The 16,987-nt window shown below is 36.4% G+C and overlaps 3 protein-coding genes and 2 non-coding genes across 9 annotated transcripts; 2 read left to right on the top strand and 3 right to left on the bottom strand.

Annotated features, from left to right (window-relative positions):
- Positions 1-61: 61 nt before the first annotated feature.
- Positions 62-10,407, bottom strand: Men (Malic enzyme). 2 transcript variants are annotated; one of them, XM_066739648.1, is made up of 8 exons: positions 10,227-10,407; positions 7,505-7,658; positions 2,685-2,843; positions 2,251-2,613; positions 1,699-2,010; positions 1,118-1,486; positions 754-1,048; positions 62-641 (listed from the first exon to the last, which is right to left on the bottom strand). In XM_066739648.1, exons 1-8 carry the CDS (start codon positions 10,268-10,270, stop codon positions 526-528), a joined length of 1,812 nt encoding a protein of 603 aa, XP_066595745.1. In that variant the 5' UTR covers positions 10,271-10,407; the 3' UTR covers positions 62-525. The 2 variants fall into 2 exon arrangements, with proteins under 2 accessions (XP_066595745.1, XP_066595744.1); XM_066739647.1 differs by lacking the exon at positions 10,227-10,407 and adding an exon at positions 8,916-9,118.
- On the top strand, positions 8,208-12,497 carry Srp19 (signal recognition particle 19). Of its 3 annotated transcripts, none has more exons than XM_066739679.1 (4): positions 8,208-8,584; positions 11,393-11,531; positions 11,717-12,103; positions 12,296-12,497. In XM_066739679.1, the coding sequence occupies exons 2-4, from the start codon at positions 11,485-11,487 to the stop codon at positions 12,363-12,365; spliced, it is 504 nt and encodes a 167-aa protein (XP_066595776.1). In that variant the 5' UTR covers positions 8,208-8,584; positions 11,393-11,484; the 3' UTR covers positions 12,366-12,497. The 3 variants fall into 3 exon arrangements, with proteins under 3 accessions (XP_066595776.1, XP_066595777.1, XP_066595778.1); XM_066739680.1 differs by lacking the exon at positions 8,208-8,584 and adding an exon at positions 10,300-10,428; XM_066739681.1 differs by lacking the exon at positions 8,208-8,584 and adding an exon at positions 10,326-10,413.
- TRNAP-CGG (transfer RNA proline (anticodon CGG)) lies at positions 11,191-11,262 on the top strand. Its single transcript has one exon. It is a non-coding gene; the product is annotated as a tRNA-Pro (tRNA).
- On the bottom strand, positions 12,415-16,886 carry LOC136781018 (uncharacterized). Of its 2 annotated transcripts, XM_066739675.1 has the most exons (6): positions 16,749-16,886; positions 15,999-16,492; positions 15,665-15,934; positions 13,232-15,599; positions 12,617-13,167; positions 12,415-12,554 (listed from the first exon to the last, which is right to left on the bottom strand). In XM_066739675.1, the coding sequence occupies exons 2-4, from the start codon at positions 16,290-16,292 to the stop codon at positions 15,510-15,512; spliced, it is 654 nt and encodes a 217-aa protein (XP_066595772.1). In that variant the 5' UTR covers positions 16,293-16,492; positions 16,749-16,886; the 3' UTR covers positions 12,415-12,554; positions 12,617-13,167; positions 13,232-15,509. The 2 variants fall into 2 exon arrangements, with proteins under 2 accessions (XP_066595772.1, XP_066595771.1); XM_066739674.1 differs by having other exon boundaries at positions 12,617-15,599.
- TRNAH-GUG (transfer RNA histidin (anticodon GUG)) lies at positions 13,772-13,843 on the bottom strand. The gene has a single exon. It is a non-coding gene; the product is annotated as a tRNA-His (tRNA).
- Positions 16,887-16,987: the final 101 nt, after the last annotated feature.

Here is a 16,987-nt window from a genome sequence, read left to right as displayed (position 1 = left end):
CAGTTATATAAAATTTTGGATGTAGAAATGATTGGTACTTTTTTTTTAATAAAAAACTGGATTTTCTTAAGATTAATATATTTGTTTCTTTAGTAATCAGAGTGAAAGTATTCGCCAACATCGGCTAAAGACCAGTTAAAGTGGAATAGTTCGTGTGACAGGAATTCACAACGTTATTTTTTTTCTTCGTCATTCATATCAACGCTCGATGCATTATCACAATATAGTGCTGACGTAGCCCTTTAATTCGGTAAAAAGTATTTCAAGCATAAAAAATTGCTCAATATATTCATAACTGTTTCTGTAAATAGATTTGATTTTTGTTTAAATATATAATATATATATACACGCGCATGCAAATGTCAAAATTGTACGTGCCCGATCAACAGGCTATCGATAAATCACACCGCAGAATAAAAGTGAATTAGGACAAACCACTGTTTTACATAACATTCGTATAATTATGTGGTTTCAACTTGTGAGATTGCATGATTCATTTAATTTTCGCTCGTCGAACAGAATATTCTAAACTTTGGACCATTTGTAAACAGACGGAATGGACGATTTGTAAGTAGGATCGTATAACTGTGCCTTTATAAACTCCTCGTAATCCTTTGGTTCTGGATGAATAGTCGCGAGATCTGTAAGAGTAATCAACGTGAGAAGGTCAATTAATGAATCCCCTTACCATCGATATTTGAACAAATAAAATTAGTGGTGAAAACAGTTATTAGAATAAACCTGTGTTCTTACCAGCCTCATAGGCGTATTTCATGATGTCAGTAGCTATCCTAACCGAGCATTTCTGAATATCCTTAAGGGGTGGATAGATGTTACCAGAGTCTAAATCGTTTTGGGAGACTAATTTTGCCAGAGAGGTGGCAGCAATGATGAATGTTTCTTCAGGGATAATTTTCATACCAGCGCAAATAGCTCCCAAAGCAATTCCTGGGAATATATAGCTATTATTGCCTTGTCCAGGATTAAACGTTCTTCCTTCGTAGGTGACTGGAGGGAAAGGTGATCCACTAGCAAAAATAGCTTTGCCCTAAAAATACAAAATTTATAATACACGTTAAAAAAATAAATCTAATACTAAATTTTCTTTCTAAGGCACCTTGGTAGCATTGTAAGCTTCTTCAGCAGTACATTCTGCCTTGTGAGTGGGATTGCTCAAAGCGAATATCACTGGCTTCTCGTTGTTCTTGCCCATCTCTTCAAGGATCTCTTTGGTAAATGCTCCACCCATAGCAGCTGCACCAATAAGGACCGAGGGCTTGGCTGTTTTAACAACATCGGCCAGTGTGTCGATTGGAGCATCATCTCGAGCAAATTTCAACTTGTGCTCGGTCAGTCCACCCTTTGGTCTGTTCTTCACAATCAGTCCCTTTGAATCCACCATCCAGATTCTCTTCTTGGCATCCTCCTCGCTGATACCCTCCTTCTCCATCGCCATCACGCATAGCATAGCTATTCCCAGTGAAGCCTGAATCAAGCAGATCGAAGGAGATTAGAAAAGAAATATTTTTTAATTATTCCACCAATGGCTGTTAAACTCTGATGCCAGCTCGTGGGAAATTTTATCCCGCACCATACCTTCCAAGCTGTTATAGTAAACATATTTCGGAGATATAGTAGGAGGTAGAATATCCCACGAGTTACCATCACTCCCATTAAATTTTGTAATCAAGCTTATACCTCTCCAGCTCCTTGGAAAACAATTGTATTTTCCGACAGTTTCTTCCCTGTCAATCTCAATGACGCTATCAATCCAGCAACAGCAACACCAGCAGTTCCCTGAATATCATCATTGAAGGTACAATAGCTATCGCGATATTTGACCAGTAACCTGAATGCATTGGCATTGCCAAAGTCCTCGAATTGGATCAAAGTATTCTGGCCATATCTCTTCACAACTGCCTTCATGAACTCATCAATGAACTCGTCGTACTCCTCTCCAGTTACTCTCTTGTGTCTGTGTCCAATGTAAAGAGGATCGTCCAGCAACGACTATGAAAATAAATCATTATTTCTTAGTCAACGTTTCTCTCGTGATAGAAACCTAATAATTATTTCATTTTTTGACAAAATTAGTAGAATATTCGTTAACTATACCTTCGGTAAAGTAAAATATTTTTTAATATTAAAAAAGATTGAAAAATTTTCTTCTTTTAATAATACATATCTACTGTGTTTAACATTACACTTCTAATAACAAAATATATCCAAGCAGGATTGATCAATGAATACCTGCGTATTCGTTCCAACATCCAAGGTGATTGGCAAGCACTGATGGGGTTTGATACCAGCCAGAGCAGTGTAGAGAGACAGTTTTCCCACTGGGATTCCCATTCCATTTGCACCGAGGTCTCCCAGGCCCAGAATTCGTTCTCCATCCGTCACCACGATAGCACGTACGTCGTGTTCTGGCCAATTTTTTAACACGTCGTACACGTGACCTTTATCGTGGATGCTGATGAAGAGACCACGTGGTCGACGATAAACCAGACCAAATTTCTGGCAAGCCAAGCCTACCGTAGGGGTGTACACCAGTGGCATCATGGTCTCTACATCCTCACCGATCAAACGATAAAACAGTTTTTCATTTCTGTCCTGTGGGAAAAAACCAATGCATTGCATCATTTCGTTCCAAAGAAGAAGAAGATATCTTTATATATTCTTACCAATAGACCAATGAGGTAAAGGTACTTCGATAAGTCATCCGTATAACGATTTAGGTTCAGGCGACAATGGGCCAGTTGCTCATCCTGAGTCTTCACCACTGCTGGCATCAACCCATGGATACCAAGAATTTGTCTTTCCTCGATGGTGAAGGCCAGACCCTGCAAGTACACAAAAGCCATCGTGTTAGATTCTTGACAGAGATAACGAACCATGACCTAGGGGTGCAAATAAATATTGAATTTAGATTATGAAACATTCGACGCTGAGATTATCCACATTCAAGAGCCAAAGGAAATCAGCTGATTATGACCTGATTCTTGGTGAGTCATCCCAGACATTTGCCATTCGTGGAGCAGTTGTTTATTACACAGCAATTTCAGTAATGTGAAAAAAACGTTCAGGTGGTTAAGTGGGACGTAGAACGTGCCCTGGGGAACTGCATCTCCCTGATCCACATGTCGGTCGTTCCAAGACTATAATGATGGCTTGTATTTAATCCTCGAGTGATTGGCTAATTTATCATGACTTAAGCAAGCAAAATGATACGAGTAAATATCATGGGAGATATCCAGCTTGATAACGCAAATAGTTGCTCGGTTTTACACAGCTGTTTGCTAGTTTTCACTTGGCACTATAATGAGAAGGTGAATACTTGATGAAGAGAAACAAAATTTCAAATTTAGTGTAGTTTGTCCAGTCACACATGACAATCTGGAAAAAGCAAACCATAATTATTGGAAACAATTATCGCTGACCTGATACGGTATGGTAATGAGCTAATTTATCACGATTTAATGAAGGAAAACAATTTTAGTGAATTTCAAACGAGCCTTAACATTCGAATAATACAATTATTCTCATTCATACAGTTATTTACCAGTTTTTAGCTGGGACCAATGAGAAAGCAGAGTCTCGGTTTGACCCACCGATTAATTAAATACGTAGCAAAATGTTAATTCGAAGTTGACAACGTCACAACATTTTTTCACCGCTGTATAAAAATATTCCTCGGTATAGACTTTGACGTAAGCAACGAGTGTATTGTGTATAAATTACTATAGTATAGTTATGTAACAAAAATTATCAGTTTTGCTATGACAATCCGGGAGAAATTGCCTCTCGCTCATTAATAGCTGTGTCATACTGAAAACAATGCTTAATGACGAACGGGATGAAAATCCAATAAGCGTTTGTACGACCCATTAGTAATTGGAAATGTACGTGATGCGTGGAAATAATTGTACTTTAGTTTCCTAATACAGAAGGGACCATACTGTACACAATGTTTACCCAAGGTCATACTGGAAACAATGCTTAATGACGAATAAGTTGAAAATCCAATAAACTTCTGTACGACCCATTTGCAACTAAAAGCGTATGTGTATGTGTATATGTGTTTTATAGGTTTTTTAGTACAGAAGGGGCCATTGTACGCCATCTTTATCCAAGGTCTGTGAAATTACACTAATTGGCCTCTGTCACTCACACAGCTAAAATCTCATTAGCATCGTCCATCAAATATTAAAAGCAATTTAGAATGATGATTATTGTGCGATTAGTCGAATCTGGACAACAGTGACGTTGCAGTATACACAGGAATAATACAAAGCTAATTAAAATTTATAACATTTAATCTTAACGATGGCTGCTATACACAATGGACTATATATAATTGTTTAGCCTTAGGTCGATAATGAAATCGTCTGAGACGTTTCCTTTCCCGAGGACAAAACTTGTTATTTATGATTCTGCTTTAGATATTGACTATTCATGTAATAATCACTTTCATTCTTCATCGTTGGTTCATCATCTGCAAAAATTACAGAAACACTTCATGCAACATTGTTCTTTCTCTAAATCAAAGAGGAGTATTTACAAGAGGGATCGAACAATTCAGTAATTGTATAATTTATTTCGTGGAGAGGGTCAAAGAACGCGATCTATCAGAGTCTGTAGTTTTCCATCCGATTCAGAAAGTATAGCTTTATATATGTATATATGTATATATATATATATAGTAATGAGGATTGCATTAGTGTCTGGATTGACAGGGCTTTCTCTACTCATCCACAGCCCATCAGATAAACAATCTGAACCATGGATATAACATGCTTTCTATCTTATTGACTAAAAAGATAGCAATTTTTTGTATAAGATCTTTTTTCAAAAGGAAATTAAAAAATATTTTTTACATAAGATTGATGTGCTTCCTACTTATATACTTAAACAGCATTTCATAACATGGTCTGAGTTATTTTATCAGGAAGACCCTGTATATACGAGCTACAATGAAATATTTATGTTAAATTACTGAAGTTTTTCGTCTTATTCTATAATTCTAACATATCCTGTTAAATATAAGATACCAAATGCTGACGTCATGAATTTTGGTAAAATCTTAACTAGCAGTTAAACTTTCCAATTTCGTCATACAATTCGTGGTAAAGAAATGTAGGCCCCTGGGACACTCAACACTTTGGGAATGGAATTTTCCTACGCGAATACTCATATGAAAATTAAGTCATAAGGTTATTTTTTTCTCTCTCTCTCTTAAATAACAAGTCAAAATATATTTACTATTTTGACTCGCTTGAGGGTAAAAAAAATGAAAAATCAAAGAAAGAAATCTTTGTTGTTTTGATAATGTTTGTTAAAACGCTGGAACGAAGATAGTTGAAAAGTTTTTAAGTTAAATAACAAGAAATTCTGAGAAAAGAAAATTGTTTCTATTGATTCAAAGGAAGGTGAATACAGTTTTATTGGAAATTTAAAACTAAAAGAAACAATGGATATAGCAAGTAGATTTTTGAGAAAAAGGTAAGTGTGCGTCTTGTTTATCAGTTTCACGAAAAAAAGGGTAAATTACGTGTAAGTTTGAGTTTTAGGGTGATGGGGCAGACGAAGAGACTCGGTGGACGTAAACATAAACGTAGTTGAAGATTCGCGAAAACGTAGCGTACAAGCACGATGATTTTACATTGTTTACGTTTCGGTTTTTGTGTTCCTTCATTTACGTTCATGTTTATTACGTCCTCTGCGTCGCTTCGTCTGCTAACACCCTTTAGGGCAAGCAACAAAAACTACGCGTACGACGATACTTAAAAATAGTCCATGTTTCTTCTCAAGAATCTCCTTCTTTCATGGTGCGAGTATTCCAGTAAGGAAAATGAACAAAAATTTATACAGAAAAAAGCTTAAACAGATCTTATGGCTCCCATAATTTCATGGAGTGAATGCTCTTTTCAGAGTATATAATAAGATCCATAAGAAAAGGACCAAAAGATACATGTACAAACGACTTAAAAAGATCTTTCGAAATTCCCCTTGTTTGATGGTGTAAACGTTCTTTGAGAGTCTTTAATAGTATCAATAGGAAATGTTATATAGACAGTGCCTCTAAGGTCAAGTACCCTGTTAACCAAACTAGTTTTAGTTCCCATAAATAGATTTTCAGGATCAGTCAGACGTTCTACTTCCAACTGCAAGATTCGTTAAAGAAGAAAGAAGAAAATTCGACCCCTATTAGCTTCACTTGAGCTGCCCCTATCTAAGTTCTTAAACCAATCAATACCATAAACCATCCACTGGATTCTCCAAGGTCATAAACTACCTATGAATGAAATCAATTTTAATCCCTTTTATTTTTCTCAACCATATTCTAGTCTAAATAGCTTAATATCAATTTAAGAAGGGTCAAAATGACTATTTGATTGTAATGAGGTAAGGGTATAACATTAGTCCTATAGAAAGAAAGCTTTCGGTGTAAATAGATGATTCAAACGTTCGCTCTAATACTATATAAACTATCCACTGTGTACCGTTAAAGACCATGAGCTACTTGTGTGAATCAAATAATTTTAATCCCTCTTCTTTAACCATTATATTCTCTCGTTTAACTAACTTATTATTGACTTTAAAAATGTTTCAAACAAAAAAAATGCAGACTCGCATATTTTTAGATAAAAAAAAATCAGATTAATCATTTAATTGCAATGCGATAAACGTAACATTAAAGAAAGCTTTGGAGAATATCGATGATTTAAATGCTCGCATTAACTGTCCTCTGAACCCTGCAAGGTCACAAGCTGCCATGAATGAAATAGACTTTAACCCTTTTTCTTCAATAATATTCTCGCTGAAGAAGCTTATGATTAACTTGCAAAATATCTTCATAAAAAAATATCTCGAATCGTACTTTTTTAATTAACAAAAAAAAATGTCAGAATGACTTTTTGATTACAATGAGGTAAGCGTAAGATTAGTAGACAGGAAAGCTTTGGGTGTATATCGATGATTCAGATGTGTGGTCGGTGTACAGAGTCGAGTTTCGGCATTACGCAATGTCCTTCTGACATTTCTACACGGAAAGATCCAAGCACTTTGCGGCTTGCCAGTCATTATACGCGGAAACGGAAACTCTCCTCTTCCGCTTTATTAAAAAATTAACGAAGCTCTCTCGAGTAGCAAAACTTTCTTACTCTCCATGAAGGTTAATCGAATCCAGGTTTTAAAAGCTTCGTAATAAAAATGAGTATAAACTTACTCTTTTGTGTCTTCATTTATAAAAAATTGTTTGTACCATTATACGCTATACACGTGCTCTTCAAGTACGACCCTGCGGACTCGCATCGATTCAGTTACGATCGATTTCTAACAATTCAGTTAAATAGTAAAATTTTCTTTAATAAAAACTCGTGTAATATTTTTTATATTATACTGCTACAGGCTTATAATTTTTAATTATTAATTGTAAAATTAGCAAGTGTAATAGTTGATAAATTTGATGGAATTATTTAATAATTTTCATGTTATATTTTACCTTGTTGAGTCGTGGGTCTTTGATATGGTCTAAGCCACGGACGAGGGCAGAGCAGAACGAGTCTCCGGTTCCTCTTTGGCCCAGCTGATCGCGCTCCAAGTTTGACATTGCTGTTGATGGCTTGCTGTTATAATCGACTTGACTACTTTGAATCCTGGAAACGACAACGGAGGCTAGACACCGATTAACAAGTCTCATCGGTAGGGTAGGACGTAGTGTCAGTGGCGTGACGTTAAGGTTAGGGGAGAGAGCACCCAGTACCGTAACTACCACCTCTCCTCACCCCATCAACATCGACACCGACACGCAGTTGTATACTCTGCTATAATTCTCTATTTTCGATACCCCGCTTCGTACACTTTCTTTTGTTTCCGCTTCGTTTCTCAAGTTTGATGAATTTATCTATTGTTTTTGTATCTCCAACTTCAGAGGATTCTAAAGCCTTGTTCATAATTTTCATTTTTATAAGAGGGGGTTGTAGGCTATTGTGATACGTAGAATGTAAGGATTTTTATTTTTTTTTAACTCTAATAGATGTGACTTTTTAGATAAGAATTTTTTCCAGGAGAATAGGAAGAAACTTTAAAAAGGTGCTATGCACAACAAGATATTTCTTTTAGTTAAATAGATATAAATTTTTTATTTGCATGTTCTATGTTATGGATTGTCAAGGGCCCTATTTTCGCATCTTGGTTTATTGTATTAAAATGTTAAGAGTTTTCACTCTAAAGTTGTTGATAATTATTTCACTCGGCTCGAGTATCGTTTGGTGCTATGGAATGCTATAGGATTGTGATAGGAATTTTTTTTAACTTTTTTACAGCACGAGCGAGAAAAAAGAACGAAATACTACGGCCCTGAGTGGGGAACACACGTTTTGCGCATGCGCGTGGAACGCGCAGTCGCGTGACTTGTCACGACGTTTGCATCGTTGTGCATCGCGTAAAATGTAAATATACACGATGACCCGAGTCCCCCGAGTCGCACGCGAGAGAGACAATCGGACGCTTTAATTTATGAGAGCATTTTGTAGCTTACAGTTGATTTCTGCAAGGCTGCCGAGAGTCGAGAAGGAAATAGGTAATTAGAGCCGTCGATAATTCGTGAACTTCTGAACGCTCGTACAAAGTGCAAACCGATATCGATTTTTATTTCATCCTGATAATAAAAAATGTATGAGAGGGAGAGAAAAAGTTAATAAATCGCAAGCATTGACTGACAGGCAAATAAGAGATATCCATCCAAAAATATAATCTATTTTAGTGATACAGCAGTGCTATAACAATAAGATTTATAATTAGGGTTCGTATAACAAAATAACCGATGGAATAAATAAATGAAAAAAAATCACATGTAAATCGCGTGGACTTTGTTCGCTGTCTCGCTCATTGAAAATTTCCGCTAAATTTACCTGTCGCTGTCGCTCAGCTGATTAATTTTACTGGAGGGGGGGTCGATATCATCGGTCGCGTATCTCGACCTGCTGGATTCCCTGGCGAATCTCGCTACCTGATACTTCAACGATTTTGGCAAGCTTTTCGAGCACATGCTGCAGATAAAATTTCTTAGATTCGACAAGTTGATGCAACATCGCGCGCGTTACGCTTGTTACTGTTTTGCTAGGCTTTTGAGGTTAGGTTTCTCGAACTAGTCGGATCGCTCGAACCACGAAGGAGATGACTTGCGGTTGCGTGTATTCTCGCTCGCTCTGAGATAACTCTGTACACGTGTTATTCATGACGTCACGCGTGTGTATATCAGCTACTGTCAAACGTGAACAGATAATCAGTATACCGGAGTTGATTAAATTAGCCGGACTACGCACAAGGAAAAAAAAGTGCTGATAGAATTTAATACTCTGAACAATTATACGTTTCTTATCAACTATTAACCACTAATCGGTCAAGTTTCATATTCCTCGCATTTTGTGTAACTATTGATAAACAAAATAGTCAATCTGTCACCAGCAGATATAACGATAATTCGCTTGAAGGAAAACGAACAAATCATTGAGTAAACGAGAGCAAAATTTTATCTTCGCGAACGAACATTTTTCTTGTTCTCGTATATCGTACGATTTCCACGGGTCACTGGATATACCACACGATATTTGCAATGAACTGTGACGGTATTTTACGGGACATTTGAAGTCAGAGATTGTAAAAACGAGACACTCGGGCACTTCCGTGAAACTATTAGTTGTAATCAGTTGTGTTCTCGAGTCATCCAGAGTAACTTTCACGACCTTAATTATTATTGTTATTATTATTATTATGTTTCTCGGAACTGGCCTTGCACACTATTCTCCCACCGATGCGTTCAACCATAATAGAAGCTTTCTTTACCAATGGAATATTTTTTCTTAAGCAAACATTCTTGTCAATAATTTCTTATCGATTCGTAACAATAATATCTATTATTAACATTGTCATAAAATTACTGCTTTAAATCAGAAAATAAATCTCTACAGCGTTCGATATAGAATAATTACCCGCGTAGTCACTGTGTACATTTTTTTGTCATTAATCAATATTCACGTTCCGGATGTGATATATCTGCCTTTGCTTATCTACTGCAAATTCTTTTAATGATTCAGACAGACGAGGCTTCGCTTTGCTGATGAACAACGTAAATTTGCCGATTTAGCGTTTAATATTAAAACTGCAAATTTCAATGTTTGCGATTGTAATTACCGAGGCATAAAAATTAGCTAATTACTCACATTCTGCTGGATCGTGGAACGTCTTTTGTCTGTGCTGCTCCCATTGTTTAATATTTATATATACAATTAAAAGAGTGGGGATTTGCGAAAAATACTTTGCTGTTATTTGAGTGTTTTTCGAACGAATTAGCGAGTTTAAATTGATGTAAAAAATAGTGTTTCAAGAGGTTTTAAAAAATGTAAAAAGGTATAAAATACAAAGGTAAAACTTATGCGTAGTTTTTCAACTATTAAATCGTAGTCTCCGCTCGCGGGTGAATCGCAAAAGTGACTGACGTTACTTTTCGAGAATAACAGTCGAGAACTGACGTTCCATATCCTCAACGGAACGTCCGCCATTGCTGATCTTAAGATTACCTTTTAAAAGTTATAATAATCAATTTACCTGGCAATAACAAATCAAATTTTAACATATCAATCGATAAAACAGTCCAAGCCTCTTTATCATCGATATAATATTAAATTTGGCTTTTACCACGCCTGCTCTATTCACATTAAAATAACATTTTTGTTAGTCATATTATTCTCTTACAATGTTATAAAAGGGGATCTTGTGTAACTTTGCAATCACATTGCAGAACTCATTATGTAGCTTTTTTACCGTTAACGATTTAAAATGATGACAGACCTGAATATAATTTGAAAACATTAAAATATAATATTATTATTATTATCAAGGGACAGTTTTTAGTTTTATTAATATATCTTTGTTTTAGTAATTGTTATAAGGTGCAACCATATATGAATTGATCGAACGGTAAAAATTGATAGTTTATGCGAATAATATTGTTAATGATGTATGGAACGATAAAGAGAAATTAAGATATTTATTCGATTATTATATATAAATTATAGATGCATCAGATTATTGAAAATCTCCATTTAAATTAATGTCAACAAAAGTATAACGTTCTTTAAGACGCTCTCGACCTTTCAGAGCTATGTTAGAGAGTAAATGCTACATGGCTCGTTGGTCTAGGGGTATGATTCTCGCTTCGGGTGCGAGAGGTCCCGGGTTCAAATCCCGGACGAGCCCAAGTGGATTTTTTTTTCCAATAAGAACTAAATCATCCATTAGTCTCTTAAAACTTAACGTAGATGTGCTATAGAAAAATTATAAATACTAAACACAATTAATTATACATATTTTATTTTAAAATATTCAGTTGGTAAATCGATGAGGCGACTGCGCATATCGCAACTCGCATACAGCGTGCGACTATCGATTGTCTTGTATTTTGATGGAAAATAATAAAACATGGCGCTGGCATGGAATCCGTCAAAAAGACATGTAGATCCTGAAAGGTATAGTTACTGTAGTAATCCGAGTAATATCTTATATATGTTATTTCTGATTTTTGATATTATTAATATTTTAAAATTCTAAAAAATTTGGAGTACCGTTCTAGGCTAAACATATGACACGTGTAACCTAACCTCTTAGATTTATACGATTGTCAACAAATATATTTATGTATGTATCTTTTTAGGTGGGTTTGTATCTACCCTTTATATATTAATAATAAAAAAAGCTTGGCTGAAGGAAGGAAATTAGCCAAGGACAAATGTGTGGAAAATCCTACGCATCAAGAAATTAGAGATGTACTTGTGGCAGCTGGTTTTAACGTTGGCGTAGAAAACAAACTACATCCTCGTGAACGTAGTAGAGAATTATTATACAGAGGTCGTATTCGAGTCCAATTAAAAAATGCAGATGGAACACCTTTACGTTCAGAATTTCCAACCAGAGATTCCTTATTATTGCATTTGGGTACTACCATTCCAAAATTAAAAACACGTCAAGGGAAACAATCAAGTAGTGAACAGTCTACTCAACAACCTTCCTCATCTAGAAAAGGAAAGGGTAAAGGCAGGAGGTAACACGTACAAAAGATGTAAATGTTTGTTTAAAGATTTCCTTTATTATCACATGTAATTTTAATGCCGTAATAATAAAATTTCATGCAATGATCAAAGATCTAAGAAATGTATTAATTATTTTAAATTATTATAAGCTATTAAATTAGTTTAAATACAAGTTTCTTATTTCTCATCTTTCTTCAAATCAGTGACAACCGATGCAACAGTTTTGGTGGAAATACTTTGGTCCTTGTTAGAAGAGTCAGTTTTATCCAATGAGTCTGTATTTGCTTGTAAGCAATTTAATGTGGAACTTTTATCATTGGGTGTTGGTGCTGCTACTGTATAATCATGGGGTACAAGCTGCAGCATGTATCCTTTTGGCTGCGGATGGAATAAATTTAATAATGGATTTAGATAGGCATATTGAGGTATTCCTATGCCAAGGGGACTGGACGCGCCTATCATCTGAAAAGAAATTACATTAAAATTATTTTTTAAGATTTTAATTTATTTAAAGAAGTACTTACTTCACTGTTTGGAACAGTTGATGAAGGAGTTTCAGCAGATCTACCTGCTACAAGACTGTTACTTCCTACCGTTGCGATGTTGCCCGGTGTATCCGTAAGAGAATGAACCATATGGACAAAAGCTTGGAAAGGATGACTAATCATCCTTAGTAAAGAGTTGGAGGTCCCAAGTACTGGACCTTGGGGATGCAAAACTGAGCCTAATATGTATTTAGGAATATGTGGATGAAATCTTCTTAAACGACGAGAAAGAATGGGACTTGCAAGACCAATTATTGGAGAGGTAGAAATCACAGGAATCGTTGTTACTGGAGAATTTCCTGTAGGCACGACATATGCTGGATTGTGAACAGAACCTAGCATTGGTGTGTGGTTTGGCGGAACATCTCTCAAAATTCGCTGATAGGGCTCAACGTTTGCTTGTTTAGTAGAAACTGTTGCATCTGAATTATTCACTTCTGTACTACATTCGGTATCTTTGTTGATGAAATGCGAAGCTCCAAGCGTGGGTCCACCGTTTAAAAAATATTTTACTACCTGCTGCCCGTCCGCTAAAATTGTATTATAGATTTGCATGAGCACCTACTATTAACTGATTGTACAGGTTGCAATTACCTAAGCGCAACTTTTCTCTTCTTGGTTTGTGACACCTCTCAATTCTATTTTTATTATCCAATAAAGAACTTTCACTTTCTAGATTGTTGATAGTATTAGCTGTAGCTAATCCTCCTACAGAATATCAAATAATGAAACAGCATAACATTGACGAGGATATTCAAATTGATTTTATAAACGTACCTATACAACATGCTAATAAAATCACTGGAAATTGCACGATCATCCTGAGTAAAATCTTAATTGCTACTTTATTCAGACAAATGATTTTACAACACAAATTGATTCCGTACTTATAGCCTTTTTGTAAAAAGAAAAATTTGCTGAACGAACATTTATGTACGTTTATGATTTTGCAGATTAAACATATTTAATGACACAGATTCTTCGTGTAACGTATATACTATAAAGTGTTGTAATTTTAATTGGAAACATCGTCAGTTCTCAAAATATAATTGTCGATTCAATAAACATGCAATAAAAATTAGGAAAATACAAAAACAATAAAAAAAGGCCTTCGCCGTGACAATGTTTTCACATTGCCGTGACCAGGATTCGAACCTGGGTTACTACGGCCACAACGTAGGGTCCTAACCACTAGACGATCACGGCTATCGAAGGTCGTATACGAATCGAACTCAATTCAATGCATAGCCTGTATTTTCAGATCTTGTAAAAAACATTTATATCGCGATAATTATTGAAATCAATGGAATTTTTATATCCAAAACATTCTATTTAAATAAATTTATCCACCTCTTCCAATGATTAATTGAATTTGATAAATTAAAAAAGAGATGTAGAGAACACAAAATTTGAATAAAATAAATAATTTTATTAATATATAATTAACATGTTTATATATATGTTTCCTAATACAAATCTGTGACGAAAGAATTTATTCTTCGCGAGAATGAAATATATGTATATAGGCGTCGCGTATAAAGAGCGTGACCACCTTCTGCTTCTGTTAGCCGGATTACGATGGGCTTTCAGCGACCGCCGTTGCTACCGCGGCGTCGTGGTTTTGACGCTCGAGCCTTCCTTCCTTGCCACGTATACGCGTCGTACTTACATACTCGACGATCAAGAGGGTACCGGGTATGGAGAAATTCGCTGTCCTAAAGTCGAAGGTGTACCTTCGGCTACCGTGAAAACGCAGCGCTGTACGTGGCAAAGCATTGACCGTAAGCTAAACGCGCGACCAGTGCCGTAGTCAACTGGAGGGTCGGGTTCTGTAAGGGACTTTTAGAAAATGGTATAAAGCATGTACAATTAAGAAAAAAGGGAGAAAATTATTGTACGATAAGTCTTGGATGACGGATGAACATTAATGTTGCGATTGAACGACCGTCGAAGGCATCTAAAGCGAAAACAGTCGGTTTCTTTCGAAATAGGATTGGTCAGTGCTTATGGCCAGCCCTGAAGCAGAGCGTGCGCGAAGGTCATGCACGAGCGTGGGCTACTTTCGCGATTCTGCACTCCTGATCACGGGAGTCTCCGAGAGAGCCTACCCCAACGACGTCAGTGGTGTGACAACCCAGAACCACCTTCCATCCGTCTCTCTCGCCGACTCTCCGACGCTAGAGCATCTCTCCGGGTATCGCTCGCCCAGTTGCCCGTACATACGTACAAAAGAAACAAGCGCGTATAGTGAAGACGCATGCGCACTGCAAACCAAAACACACAGACTCTGCGCATTTTCTCGATATCTCTGTCCCCTCCTACTAAACGGAGCGCGACAACGCTGCTAGTTGTAAACACTCGTCAATCGCTGTGTTTATTTGTTTCGACGGAAGCCTAGAAAGAAAGAGAGAAAGAGAGGAAGACGAAGAAACTGGACGGTAGAAAAATATGCTGAATGCCTTGGGGCTACGAGAGATGTTTTATTCGATCGCATTAAATTTACGACCGATTAGCTTCTGTAGCTTCTCGCTCGTCCGTCCTCTCCTTTCGTGCTCCATCCATAGGGCTCTGTGCTTTTTCTCCCCTTCCCCCTCTCCTTACTCTCCACCACCCCTCTATACCAGTAAGGAGATATTCCTCCTGCATAGTAAACAAGAAGACAGAAATACCCCAGTCAACTCTGTTCTCCTGTTTCCCTCGCTGGAATAATGTAAATTCAAGGCATTGAGAGTCTGAATGAACGCATCTGTCAAATTGCTGAATCGACCGCTCGCAAAATGAAACAGAGGCAGATATCCATAGATTCATTTGCTAATCATCTTATATCGCAGTACTCTTCCTATATTTCCAGATTCATTTTCGAAATCCCATTTTACTTGGACGCACATTTTTCAAACTCTTTGACGATTTTGTCATATTCCTGTCCGATCTCTGTCATATGTTTATGGTCCACATCGTAAATCTAAAGAAACAACGTTACTGTTTTATTTTATTAAACAATTCTAAACCATTTCTAAGAAGCTATACCTTCTTGGAAAACTCTACTTTTAATCTTTTTTCTTCGAACAGCATCTTCTCGCTCGCCCTCAGATTATGAAAAACTTGAGCTCTTAATGCTCCAAATTTGTTTGAATTTTTTTGTCGTTCTTTTTGCCACACCTTCTCCATTTCCACTATCTCATTGTGCAGTTTCATCTGCTCTTTTCCAAGAGAGTCTATCCTTTTGTTGAATTTTTTTAAATCACAATAGGCCGATTTGTAGTCTCTCAACAATTTTTTCTTCCGTTTCTCTTTAATCTACACAGTAAATAAATACTCAGCGAGAATAATAAAATTTCATGTCATCCTACTTTATCATTACCTTTGTGATTTTAACCTGTAACTGCTGTTCGCAGTCGTCCTGACGATTTGGATATTTTTCCCTGGTTTGCTCAATTCTCGGATTTTGCTGGTCGATCCATTTGTTGATTTTCTCATTAATTTTATCCTCCTCATAATCCATCAGGAATGTATCCTCGCTCTTTATATTGTCGTTGACCCTAGCCAAAACTTCCGAGCTCCAGTGCAAAACTCTATCTCTTTCCTCCATCAATTCTGGCCATGTGCCACTTTGACTATACAAATATAGACTAATACTAGCGGTTAAATTCGGCATCTCTGTATTCTTGGAATTCTTATGATAATCAAGGAGGATTATTAGCGTATATGAGCGTTAGCGTCATCTGCGAGTCGCCTTTCCAGTCAATACCCTCCCTTTTCCCCCCATCTTCAAATCTTAAAACCATTTCAATTCAAATGACTATACTTTCTTATTGTTTCATGGCTTTTCATCGTTTCTGATTGGAAATTCCTAACCTGCATAGCAACATGAAATATTCATCAAATAAGAAATACACATTTCAAAATTGATACACAGCTATTTTTAACCTAACAATCACTATTCTTTTGTTAGTTTTTAAGTAACCCAAAGAATGTTGAAAGTTTCACGTGAATCTTATGGGTTCTCTCCTCTACCTAACCCTCTTATAATAATAATAACTATCGTTCAACAAAGCCTTGCTTGATATTAGATAATTTGAAGGAGGCATTTCACCATATTTTTCAAACTTACTTTATAGCAGAGCAAGAAAAGGATTGAACAGTGGAGCCCTCGAGTGGCGCAAGAGCGAAACATCAGCTACCGCGCGAGTTACAGGAATCTGCAATAATACTCTTACCATGAAGTTTGTGTGTCTCTTTGGTATAATTCATCCTCGTGTAATAAAATTTGTAGAATTATTTCTTCACGATTGAAAAGAAAATAGAAGAGGATGTGTTTCATCGCTCCAAACGTAAGCTCTTCGTTAAGCT

This window comes from Prorops nasuta, unplaced genomic scaffold, assembly GCF_024137725.1.
Source record: "Prorops nasuta isolate Cenicafe-Biocafe unplaced genomic scaffold, Cenicafe_Pnas_1.2 PNAS00021, whole genome shotgun sequence".
Classification (NCBI taxonomy): Eukaryota; Metazoa; Arthropoda; class Insecta; order Hymenoptera; family Bethylidae; genus Prorops; species Prorops nasuta.
This window is presented reverse-complemented; position numbering and strand designations above follow the sequence as displayed.